The 13,609-nt window shown below is 39.5% G+C and overlaps 1 protein-coding gene across 1 annotated transcript in view; it reads right to left on the bottom strand.

The window, feature by feature from the left end:
* Positions 1-13,609, bottom strand: part of FAR2 (fatty acyl-CoA reductase 2) — a gene marked incomplete at its 5' end in the record, with an annotated part of 81,739 nt that overhangs the window by 20,071 nt on the left and 48,059 nt on the right. Inside the window, 3 exons of the mRNA XM_082493499.1 lie at positions 3,072-3,116; positions 4,493-4,670; positions 10,792-10,971. Of these exons, the coding sequence (XP_082349625.1) occupies positions 3,072-3,116; positions 4,493-4,670; positions 10,792-10,971 (403 nt within the window). The remainder of the gene's footprint in view (positions 1-3,071; positions 3,117-4,492; positions 4,671-10,791; positions 10,972-13,609) is intronic.

Here is a 13,609-nt window from a genome sequence, read left to right as displayed (position 1 = left end):
AAAGAAACATAATGAGACTATCAAGAACAACTTGAACTCCCATACTTCATGAATATTTAAAAGAGATATATCTATTTGTGGAATGATCAGACTCAAATATTAGAATGGTGGCTGAGGGGAAAAGAAAATAATAAATCTTTGCAAGGTTTGGAGTTCAGATTCTGCCCAGATGATCCCAAAGATCACCTGAGCCAAATCAGAATCTGGGGAGTGTTCTCCACATAGGATGAGCATGGGTTAGAAGTTGAAAGTGAATATTTAAGTATGGCGGCAACCTTAAAAAAACCCATGAACACCAAAACACTTCCTTTTTGCCTTTTCCATGCTTAGTTAAGGCAAATAAAACTACTTGACTTATTAATACACTTTGAAATACAGTTGGCCGAGACAGCTGGTTGTCATCACACAACTTCCAGGTAATCAAACTAATGCGTAACTCGGATGTTCAAGGGTTGATTTTCAAATTACCAATTCACCATATCAAAGCACATTAATTCAAACCACGTATTTATTTTTTTCCCTTCAGAAGACCAAAAGTCTCTTGGGCTCCCTAATAATAAATACCTTTCACTTCCAAATAACTAGTACCAGTCCAACTAAGTTCAGTAGCAACTGGAGATGGTACAAGACAAACACTGTCTGTCAGCACTGGCAATCCCCCTTTGCTTCTCCACATCACGGAGTCTCTGCTCCCAGCTGATGCTAGTCAACACCACTGCCTGTGGGGCCAAAGACCCGTTGGACACGGACAACAACCTGATCTCTGTACCCTGGACCTACCATCTTTGATCTTTGTCTTCTTCTTGATTGTCTCAATATAGTTACATTTCAAATCGTCATATTTCATCACTGAAGAGCTCAGTGCAGATGACACAAATTTCATTGTCTCTTTATTTCGTGTACTGAAGAACCTCAGAGCTTCAGTCCTGAACCAAAAAATACCATCTCTATTTCAAAACTATTTCAGTGCAAGTCAAAGCTTTTCTATAAAAGGGAAGGGAAGTTATTTACTACAGTGGTCCTCTAAGCTCAAAATCTTTACTTTCCATAAAGTTAATTTGGAGATAAAGATACAGGCTGGCATCTGTGTGCAAAACCTGGCTTAAGCAAAACTACTGTTAGGTTTGCTGTTGCATTCAGTAAGACTAGAATTTTTTTTTTGCTTTTAAGAATAGAAAATAATAGTTGCTGGTAGAGTGGCAAAAGATAAGGATATAAAATATAAGCTCTAGTGTAAGTTCCTAAAGCAGACACTATTAGAAAAAAATGATACATGGGCAAAAGTTCCAAATACTTAACCATTAGGTGTTTTTTACTTGTTGACAGATTAAAAGAAAAGAAAAAAGGAGGGGAAAAGTGCTTTCTAAATGACAAAAGATTTGATTGGCATGTTTTTGCACGGCTGAAAACCTATGAATTTGGCCTGTTTCATAACATACTGGCATATATACATGTATGACAGCTAGCTGCTGTAATTTGTTACTTAGGTAATTCACTTGCGGGGAATAGAGCACAATGCAATAGGAATCTTTTGTATAACATCTTTCTTGCAAAGTAACTCTGGATAAATTTGTGTGACAGACAGTTTTAGTGCTCAAAAGTAAACATAAAAAAAAATCAAAACTCACAGATATTACAAAAGTTAGAACCTGTCACATGAAAATGTAAGGTGTGGATCTGCAAAATTACGGACCTGCAAACCGTGATGCTGACAAAACGTCATGAAAGAACACAGAAAACAGCACAAGATGCTGGAAGTAGAACAGAGGGAGAGTCAGGACAAGCTTTACAAGCAGTCAGCAATAAGTAAAAGGCTGATAGACAATTATTTTAAAGAAACTGCGAGATGAATAGGACCTAGTAACACTTTGTGAACACCAATGATGCATTTGAGGGGTTTTGAATGTCTCTGTGATGGGTAACTGGGGCTTCAGATAAAAGCATTAGCTGGGATATACCCAGTAATTTCACTAGTCCTGTGGATTCCAGAAGTAACTGTAAGTTTCTATTTATGCTCTACTTCAGGTACAAATAAGCTTTTTTAACAAGATGAAATCTGGATTTTATTCTTCTCTCCTATGATTGTAGACTATTAATCCTTTTATACACTGCATCAGGCTGATTACAATATAGTTTTCACAAAGTAATCAAGCTGGACAAATCATACATGTACAAAAATATCGGCCCGTAGCTATACAGCATTACACATTGACAAATAGACCTAAGGCAGCGATTTTAGTTCGGAAAAAGAAAAAAAAAAGCCAGGAGAAAAGGTATACAACTTCACTGTTTTCATCTGTTAAATTGTAATGATTGTTTTCATATTACAGGAAATATTTTATCAAGTTATTCATTATTTATCTTATGGCTTTGTTCCTCATCAGTTTGCACATTAGTTATTTACACCAGTGGTAAGCAAGAATATGGTGAATTATCCATGTGACTGGCAGAGTCTGAACTGATAGTTTACAGACATTATTTAGGTGTACTCTGCACATGGAGAAATCCTGTATAAAGCAATTGCAAGTGAGACCCAGAATCTTTGTTATTGTGGAGCGGTCAGGAACTATAGCAATAGACTTAGCAACGATACATATGAAGATAAATGAAAGGATAAATAATACTGCCTTGTATTGATGGTATGGTAATCTGGCCTGGAAAATTAACTTCTGTTACAAGATTTGAGCTTTGCCACCTGTGAATTACTTTAGTTTCAAGGACACATCTTTTGCCCTTTGTTTAAAAATTTGGCCAAATTTGTCCAAAACTGTATTTTATTTTTTTTTTTTTTTTAGAGTTTTTAGAAACTGCAATTCATGTTTATTGAACCAGCAACATGAATACTCTTTCAATGTCCTTTTTTGAGTGCAGCATAAACAGACAGTCTTCTGGGTCCTACACGCATATAGATGTATGGCAGGTGTGTGACATTTTTCTACCAGATTCAGAAAATTGCTATGATCCTTTTTTTGCACACAATTTCTAAGTGGAGCTGTAAAGTATCTTCAGAGTTGCTATTTTACTAACTCTACCTCCACTTTAAAGGGAGCTTAAATAGTAACTAGACATACCGCAACAAATATTCCACTTGTCCCGTTGAAGCTGTCGATCCAACCCTGCAAAAAAGAAGAATGATTACTATTTCTTTCAACGACACGTTGCTTACACAGGCTTCGAAATGGTGAAAGGGCTATAATGCTGTGGTGTAGACAAAGAAGCAACAAGACACCAGTTAAGATGGATGCCAGCCTATCTGGGACACCTGCCAGGAAGCTAACCAGTGCAAAGTACCTTATTGATTTTAAATAGGGGATGCATTGTATGCTGCCTCATTCTGTCTGTAACTTACCCACCAACAACAGAATCTAATTTTGTTTTTAGAAACCACTTCTTTCCTATAATAACTTGGCTACAGGAATAAACTCTGTCTTTAACACTACAGTGTCTTGGTGCTGTCACAATTGCTGAAAACAGTGTGTTGCATACCCTCTGACACACAACAAGCAGATGTCACTGAGACTGATTTGGTTACTCCAGCTAATTTCTAAGGCAAGAAAGCAAAAAAAACCAAAAAACAACCCACTTCACTTTTGAATCCCATCCTACTTCAGGTCAGGGAAACTGCCACTTGTGGGAGCTGGAGTTAAGAGCAGTGACGAGCAATCTAACCCGAAACAGGTTATCATATCTAACGGAGTTCGCTCTGTCTTTCCAAGATGGGGAGCTTGGCCCAGAGTCTTGGCTATATCCCAGCCATCTTTGGCACACATTTAGCTGCATGAAAGCCAAAGGGGACTTTACGTTGCCTTTCCAATTTGGCTGCAATGTTAGGGCACACTAGGCCTACCAGCATATTTAGCTTAGCGAATTATTTCAGTCCAAAAGTACAGCTGCATTTAATTACTGTGTGGCTGACATTTGTATCTGCAACAGGCCCATACAAGTGTGACTCCAGTGAATTCGATAACTACCAACATTAGACAGAGATATTAGGTAACTGCACACAACATTATCAAATGCTTTCAGGACCATGTGAGGTCTAGGGTGCTCATCAGGACCTCATTGCTAGTCTGACTAGAGCATGGGAAGACTCGAACCAGAATGCACCAGGACTACAACCAACCCGCAGATCTCATGTTTCCCCACCTAGTATAGAAACTCCCCTGTGTGTCTGTCTGGGCACGATCATCTGTGTGTAAGACTGTCTGTTGCAAGTCCAGCATTTTGCACCATTATTGCCCCAGCTCTTGTTATTATTGCTTAAATGCGTTCTTTCCACTTGGAGACAAGAGTCTATCCTGAAGGTGCTGAAGAAGGCTTGCTGTTCTCCTCCAGCACAGGTCCCCCTCCTCTTCCACATGCTTACCTATGAACTGGAGTACCCATTTCTCAAGCTGACACTGCTACATGTAGGGAGAGATTCCTGACAGTACTGTAGCTACAGCTGTATCAAAGGGCTCTGAGTAGGGAATTGCTATGTCTTCATGCTTACTGGGAATGGCTCATGCCAGCTAGCTCCCACGATGGAAGGCCTGATGATAGCAATGTTCAAGTTTCCTTTCTCTTGCTGAATCAGGTATTCTGACAAGGCTTTGGTGTAGGTGTAAGTGTTGGGCCAGTCCCCAAGCAGCTTGGGTGTGATGTCTTGAATGATGGATTCATCCAACCACCTATAGAAAACAAGAACATCATTATCCACCATGCAGAGAGAGAAAAATCTGAGGCAAAAAGGACCAGCAAGATAAGAATCCTCACCTGAAACAGAATAAGCAAGTCACAGTCATTTAAGACAAAGCAAGGAGCAACTGTTTTTTATTTAGAACAACTCTGCAGGAGAAAAGTTACTTTTGTCTTCAAAGTGCAAAATAACCCTGGTGAGCTTCATTCTTTACGTTCAGCTCAACTTCAGCTATCTAAACAATCTCATTTTAAATCAATCTCTTGTTTAAATCAATCTGTAATGTAAACATAGCCACGGTCTACAGATTCATGGAGCTTTCCTACCTAGCACTCTCGCTAGTTAGCACTCATCCTTAACCAACATGGTCCCTCTATACTCCTAAGTACGTTTCAGGACATTCTTGGTAATCTTCAGTCACTGAGTCAAGTAGCATTACAAAGGTCTCAAAAGCTAGAACAACATACTACAGAAATATTAATCCAGTAGCACTATTTACAGTGTTAGATGTTCCTTTCTACTGGTTTTCCACAGCCTGTTCACATAGGAAGTTAGGAAGCTGTTAGTGCTAGCTGCTTAAAAAAAAACAAAACTCAAAAAACCAAACAAACCAAAAAACTCCACTAAATTTTCTTTTTTCTTTTTTTTTTTTTTTAAGGTATTCAAGTATCTAATCCATCAGTAGTTACATATATACCTTTAAAAGAGTGGCCCTTAATACAGCAGTGTTGCAGCAAGGGCCTAAGGCTCAAAGGCTCTTCCCTGGCACACCATCAAGGCTTTATTGGTCCTGTCAGCATTCGGGTCTAAAGGACAGGAACTGGCCGCACTTCCAGAGCCCTTGCACACCGCTGCCAATCCCCGGCAGGCTTTCAGCAGTCTGATGTTACACCACAGAATCAAAGATTAACTCCTATAATCCAATTTGTAATTAAGTCAATGGACTTATAGTTCAGACTGAATGGGCATGCTCTCTCCAGGGGCATTGCAAGGATCCTTGCTTCACCCCTCTTTATCTTGAATTTCAGAAACAGGTGGAGGTCAAGGGGAGAGAAATAAGGTGGAGGTTGTCACACCTGAAGAAGTACTTGATCATACCAACTTAAACATGAAAACGCCTGATTGCTGAAAAGCACACCACTTTTCAGATGGCTCTCATTAGACACGGATGGAAACATTACAGGAAAAATGTTGAACGAGAAAACGCTGACACACTGAAACTGCAAAACAATTCACAGGGGAGGGCTGAATCCAGGGGATCTCTGTTTTGGAACAAGTTAGAAAGAATCTGAGAGGTTTTAGTATATAGAAATGATTTTTTTTTTTTTTTAAATAAAAAAAGCCTTATGGAGGCACAGATACCTACCTTTGTAACCCTAGTCCCACATTTCAGAAACAAGGCAGAAAAGTTGTTTAAGCATAAAATATGAAGTTGAACTACGCAGAGGCTATAAGCAGCACGCAATATTGACTTAATTTACAAAGCCTGTTTAGGCAGCCATTGAACCCAGCCTCCTCAGGGCCTCAGATAAATTACCATTGTTTGAATCTGTCGAGTAATTAATTATGAGGCTACCAAATGGAGACGTCTATTTCTGTGGAGCCTGGAGGAAGACTGGGTTCATTCAGGAACTCAGATTAAACTGCATAGCAGTCTCTTTTCCCTCCTCCTGTCTTCTTTTTTTTTTTTTTTTTTATTAACAATAGGGGCTCATAGTTTAGTGTTTCTCACAAACCAAAGACAGGTGTAGAAGTAAAAAGAGAAGCAATAAGCAATTTCCCCTTGTCCTCATCCTTCCAGACAGGCCTCTGCATTATTTTAAGTGGTCATCTAGAGGAGCACGGTCCTGCCTGTATCAAAGTTACCAACCTACCAGGTGATTCGATCTACCAGCTTTACCACCACAAGAGTGCCGAGCTGACAGTTCAGCAGCCCTGCTGAACTGTTCCTACTTCCCTGTGACCTACTTTGAAGATTTTGAAATGCTAAATTACAAAGCTACTGCTTTTGCTCACTGCTTCAATTGCCCCATAGAAACAAGAGATGCAAATTAAACAATTAGTAACCTCATCTTTCACCACATATTTGCACCAATTACTCGGCCATAGAAAAACATAACTTTCTGTGTTAATCACTTTGCATTAAGACGACACTCTTTCTTGTAAGTGATGACGAATCTACATTTTCTGCAATAATGAAAACAGTTCTGCTTCAGCCCACACTTCACTGTGTTCCTTACCTCAGCACACCCTTCAAAGCTGATTTCCCTCAGCTTTAGATTAAGGCAAACCTTGCTTGATGTTTCCTCTATTGGCCTGGCAGCAGTGAGAAATGTGACTTTTGGTTTACACAGATTAGGCCTAAGGCTTTACTTGCAGGTTAAATATCAAAATACTGAAAAGCAGGGATGTAATAGGAGGATAAGAACAGAAAAAGAAACAGCTGGGAGTCCTACTTGGAATTTCAACTGAATAAGCACATATCAATTGCATGGCCACAAGCATCATTAAATGGATATTATTGCATCCAGCTGTGTGATCACGCCTCTTAATGTATTTGCAGAAGAGCACTTTAAGACAGGGGTTGTTTGAATTTCCTTGTCTCCTTTTTTTCCTCCCCCACCTTTTTAAAGGTGACATTCTGATATCTGTTAATTGCTTTTCTCTGAAACTTTCTGTACCCAGTTATCCACATATTTTTTCTTCCACTTGTGAATAATAACTTATTTCACTTATGTGAAATAATAGCATACCACTTATGTGAATAATAAAAGGTGCACCTTTCCCATCTCCTTCCAACCCTGCTTTGTCTTCTCCCTCTCCAAGTAATCCCCTTCACAGTCTCTCAGTTTTCTCTATCCCATTCTGTCTGTATCATGCCTAGTCAAGTGGAAGGTGTCCCTGCCCATGGCAGGGGAGTTGGAACTATATGATCTTCAAGGTCCCTTCCAACTCTAACCATTCTACAATTCTATGTCATCCTAACATCACAGGAACTTCCCCCATCCTGCTCCTCCACATGCTCTGCAGCCCCATGCATCTCCTTCATATATTGCCTTTGATCTGCAAAATGTCTTCCAAACCAATGACCCTGATGACAGTGAATTTCAACAAGGCTCACCTGGTTTCAATGCCTTTAAAGGCAGTGGTTGTCTTTGCTGTGAGGAATTATAACGCTACCTGCAAACACTGTAAACAAACAGATGCCACCCTAGCTGAGCACATGCTGTGACTTCTTTCTCACCGGGAGTACCAGAAGGTTGTGAACTTCTGAAGTATGGGACATCATACGAAAAACTGCAGAACAAATTCAAAAATCTAGTAAAAGAGAAAACCCATCTCTAATTATGTGACTAAGAAAAAGCAAGCAAACATACAACTAAGATAAACATAACAAAGACCACATCTGAAAGCCCATCCTCTATCACTCAACCTTTCTTTCAAACATCACACTCTCTGCTACACATGCAAACTACAATAAATAAATACTTAGTGTCCAATACAAAACAGCTGAATTAGCCACCTCTGGGGTAGCCAGGCATTTCTGCACATTTCTGCTTAGCATTCAGGCCTTTGCTGAAGTCTTTTTTTATCTGAGCCATCAACACTAATTGCTTCCAAAGTTGCAAGTGATGGTAAGCTTTTGGGGACAGTGAATTGTGATATTGATACTGACGAACTCCAAAGGACATTGTAAAACTGAGTCAGTGGGCAAAAAGGTGGCAGCTTAGCTTCACTGTAAATAAAGGTAAGGTAATGCATTTAGGGTAAAGCTGTCTAAACTGGTCTGAGAGGTTTCTGAACTCAGAACTGGCAGTTGCAGCTCAGCAAGAGCTCTTGGAAGCACAGCTGACAGCTCTATGAAATCTCCAAGTCAATGAGTAGCAGCAGACAAAAAAGTCAATGAAAAGTTGGACATCATCAGGTACTGAGACAAGACCAATGGTGTCATTTTGAAGCTATTTAAATAAAACTTTGAGTGACCACACCTTGAGTACTGCATGCAGTTCTGACTGGCCCTTGCACCTCAGGGAGCGGGTGGGCTTGAAAAGAAGCAGAGAGGAAGGGCAACTAAAATCATCAAGGAGACAGATCCGTTGGCATTGTCATGGTTTAACCCTAGCTGGCAACGAAGCATCACACAGCTAAAGACAGTTTAATAGATAAAGCAAAAGCTGTGCGCACAAGCAAAGCAAAACAAGGAATTTGTTCACTGCTTCCAGCCCGTAGGCAGGTATTCAGCCACCTCCAGGAAAGCAGGGATCCATCACATGTAATAGTTACTTGGGAAGACAAAGGCCATAACTCCAGGCATCTCCCCCTTCCTTCTTCTTCCCCCAGCTTTATATACTGAGCATGATGTCATATGGTATGGAATATCCTTTGGTCAACTGGGGTCAGTTCTCCCAGCTGTGCCTCCTCCCAACTGTTTGTGCACCCCCAGCCTACTCGCTGGCGGGGTGGTGTGAGGAGCAGAAGCAGCCTTGACTCTCTGTAAGCGCTGCTCAGTAATAACTAAAACATCCTTCTATTATCAACACTGTTTTCAGCACAAATTCACAACATAGCCTCATACTAGCATCTATGAAGAAAATTAATTCTATCCCAGCCAAAACCAGCACAGGCATATGAGGAGATGGTAAAAAGGCTAAGTCTTTTCAGTCCACAGAAGAGAAGGTCCAGGGTGAATGCAATCCAGATTTACAGAATTGCAGAGGCAGTGAATAGGGCAAATGCTGCAGAGACTCCAATGCTACAACTATGGGACATGCAATGAAACTACTAGTATTACAGTTTGAAACAGATAAAAGAAAGCTCGTCTTTACACAGCAGTTAGCTAGTAAACTTCTGGAACCTGCTGCCACAGGGAGCTGCAGTGGCCGAGTACCAGAAAGATCAAAAAGAGATTAAACAAATTAGTGGATTCAAAAACATATCAGAAAAGAATAGGACACAACACCCCTCATACAACAGTTCTGTTTTCTGGGAGGCTACAAGGGGAACAGATTGCAAAAAGTATCCAGGTGGGTGTAGTTACCCTAAACAGCATCTCCCAGTGCCACTGTTGAGGGCAAGATATTAGTCCAAGCAGTCTATTGCTCTAATGCACTAGGGCGTTTCTTATGTTTTGATCATGCTCAACTTGCTGAATAAATGGTAAATGATAGATGACTACTAGCTGGAAGTAAACATATGCAAGAATATGGGCTACTGGAGAAATTCAAACAGAAAACACTGATTTGTACTAAATTTTCTGGAGTAGCGCTTAGACAGTGAAATTATTTCTTTAGACAAACAATTTTTTAAAATGAAGACTTAGTGGTTCTCCTAGTGGACATTAATTAATCTCATCTCCTATTACCCTGAATCAAGGAGAAGAATGATTTTATACCAGCTCTTTGGGTTACTAGTTCACAGGTCAGTTGCTTATATCACACAAGTGGAATACCACTAGAAAATAATTGAAAACAATAATTGAAAACAAAGTTACAGCTGTGGGAAAATTCTCAGAGGGGAAGGTGTCCTGGGGCCTTTATCAGCAGATTTTGTTATTCTTTCTAATTATTCTTCATTTCGGTAAATTCAGTTAAACAAACTTTTTTGTTGTTCCCTCAAAGTCATTCTCATGCTGAACTCTCTAAAACAGCCTGTTTCTGACTCATCCCCATATAACTCTGGTTTAATACCACAGGATTGTTGAAGTAAGTGGCAACAATGTTGGGAAGCTGAAGAGATGAAGAAATGTATACAGAGATGTATAGAAATGTATATGAAAAATTTCAGTTCTTATTAAGGTATCAACAGAGTTGAGTCTTGCAGAAAACAGCAACACAACTCCACTCCTGGTAACAAACACATTCATGCATAACTTAATGCCGGACTCTCATGAAATCACAGTCTTTTTAAAAATAGTGTGTGCTAAAATTTAGAGGTAGGTGAAACCACAGGGTTATTAAGTGTGGTTTATGTTATTTTCTAATACTTTTGTATTTGGAAAAATATTCTTAAGCTCAGAAAGAAATCCCACCGGACAGGTTATGTGAACAATTCAGAGGTCTTCTGCAGAATGAAGCAAAAACAATGTCAGAAGAGGCGATGCAGTTCCTACTTACTCTACTAAATCGAAGAGCTTCTTGGGTTCAGCTGGGGGTGGGTAGATGACTTCATCTATGCATTTCCGGACACAGTTTGCATAGGCGGTGGAGATGTGGATGAAGGCCTCGAGGTTCTGCATCTGCCGGGCCAGTTCTAGAAGCCGCTGTGTGCCCATTGCATTCAGTTGCAGGGCATGTCTAAAGAGGGCAGGGGAAAGAGAAAAAAACCGCATTTCATAGGAAAAAATATATGAAAGATGAGCGTGTAATAATAATAATAATGAAAAGGGAAGTAAGGGGAGAGAAGGGGTCACAGCAGAGCAGAAAGCTTCAATGAAACGCAAGGGTTAAACCAGATTTCTGACCAATGCTGTTGGATCCACTGTTCTGGCCACAGAATGTCTCTCAAATGTTTTTACTCAAATCAAAAGATCAGAGGTAACGTTTCACTAAAATCTCTAAATCTGACATACTTGCCACCCCCTCCTGGAACAAATATTTCCAATACGCATGACCACTGAGGCATTACGGTTCCTACGGTCCCCATTCAACTCGCTCCTTAAGGGACCACTGCTAAACCAGATAAACGCATTGGTTTCAGTAAGTAGCAAAGGGTCCTTGGGCCCAGAAAAACAGATTCATACTGAAAGAAGACACAATTAGAGATAACAGATTAAATTCTGAAGGAATGGAGAAGAGGACTGATCAGTCTGAGAGAAAACAAAGTCCTGGTTAGCAAGGTTGACCATGAAGCACCCAGCATAGCTGGAAGCTGTCCTAGAGAGTATCTGCAATGGATCTCAGTGAACAGACATTCAACTTTTTTGTATGCTTTGTAATGGAAGAACGACACTTTCCTGCAGAGAAAGGAGAAAGCTAAGAAATATGCAATCTGTTCAGCCCAGGAGTAGAAGCTTTCAACAACATGTACAAGATTATGAATAATGCTATCAGGTACAGCGTACATGAAAGAAATTAATTACACTGACATTGAAGAGAAATTGTAAATAGTCCAGATGAATGAAATCAGAAGCCAAAAGTATGATTAGTTTGGATCACAATATCTAAAGCCAGAGACACTATTTTTTTATCATGTTGCCATTAAAGAATAGTGTTTGCAATAGATTTCTATTTCCTCCTGCCCTTTTAGCAGGATGAATACTTCTACTTTAGCGTCCCATCATATGAAAGTTACTCTTGCATGTGCATTTTTATTTGATTGTATCCCTTCTGAGATGGGGTGAACAGAATTGCGCTCAGAATATGGGCCCAGCATGGATTTCTGCTGAGATGCTGAGTCCCTTTTGCCTTCTCAGGGAATGCCACCTAACCCTTGTGATTTGTTACTCTTTATTTTTTCTATTTATATTTAAACCGCATCTACTAATACTTCAATGTAACAGTTTCCATCTGGAGAATTCCCTAAATGTACTGCATGTTGATGCCAGTAATTCATTTAGTTTCTGTGTTGCTGCTTTTCTAGTATCTTGATAGCATTGCTTTTGCACCTCCCTTATCTATCAGCTCTACATAGTCTGTGGTAGGTTTTGGGCTTTTACCATGTTTAAAAAACATTTTTATTTTTATTTTTTGTGTCATTAGCAAACTGTTGCTCTAAATTTTTCTTTGAGCTGCAGTATTGTGCTTTCACATTTAACCTGCTAGAACTTTTACCCATATGATATATTTTCTCATTCAGACAGGAATAATATGATTTTAACAACTACTTGTACTTTGCCGTTTAATCATACTAGATTTTCCTTGTTCTGTTAGATAGATTTTGACAGATCACATGCAATCAGCCTTTAAATAGCTTCTACACTGCCTACAAGCAGATGACCATTTTAACTTTTTCTTTAAACTTTTTTCTAGCTATCCTCCTTATTAAAAACATAGTTTCCCTTTGCTGTTACATGCCACTGCGATGTATTTTTATAGCATGTTCACTCGTTTACTGATTTAAAAACATTTCTGGCTATTAATGCAGTGCAGTGCTTTGCTACTTAGATTTTAAGCCAGGTTCTAAATATGGCTCAAGGTTAAATCAAGAGTTGCATCCTTTCTGGTGGGTTCTCTAACCAGTTGTTGCAAAAAGCAATTACTTACGGTGGACACAGTGGTTATCTACTTAGCCTACATATGATCTAATGAAGACTGACATTAATAATTGTGTTTTCTACTCTCACAGCTGTAGCATTTTTCAAAAAACTGTAAAGATCTGGCAATCCAGATGATCATCATCCACCTCAGTTTCTTGACCTTTACAACTTGCATAGAAGCACTTAGATATCCAATCTCGGTTTAGTGGCTTATTTCTGCTGTTCTTTCTCAATGGAAAGCCCGCCTGTACAGGCACTCCCAAGGGAGCTCCTTCAGAAATTGAGCATTTATTTTAAACAGTTAATTACACCAAGTGTTGGGTATTTTAAAGCTTGTGATAGGCTATTTTTTTAAACAACATCTCATTTCCTTCTTCAGTTATTCAGTGACAAAGAAAGGCCATTAACACTAGCTTTAGAGACAGACACAACATAGTTTCCCTTCAAGCTGTCTCCAGCTAGTTCTGCCAAAACATCTCCCTCTTGACCTAAAACACATTTTTCCCTATCCCAATTTTAGGTCATACTTAACTCCCTTACTATATTACAACCCAAGCTTGCTGTACTTCCTTCTGTTCCCATGGAAATCTGCCAAGATATTTTATTTTTGATGTGCATGTGCACATGACATTTTCAGAGCACTTACATTGCACATTCAGCACAGAACCACATGTAGCATGAAAACGTAAATGGAGAATTACTGCCGCAGCTATACAAAAGATGCACTGAATCGTATG

This window comes from Vanellus vanellus (genome assembly GCF_965231255.1).
Source record: "Vanellus vanellus genome assembly, chromosome: 1".
In the NCBI taxonomy this organism is placed as follows: domain Eukaryota; kingdom Metazoa; phylum Chordata; class Aves; order Charadriiformes; family Charadriidae; genus Vanellus; species Vanellus vanellus.
Note: the sequence above shows the minus strand (reverse complement) of the source record. Positions and strands in the feature narration are given on the sequence as shown.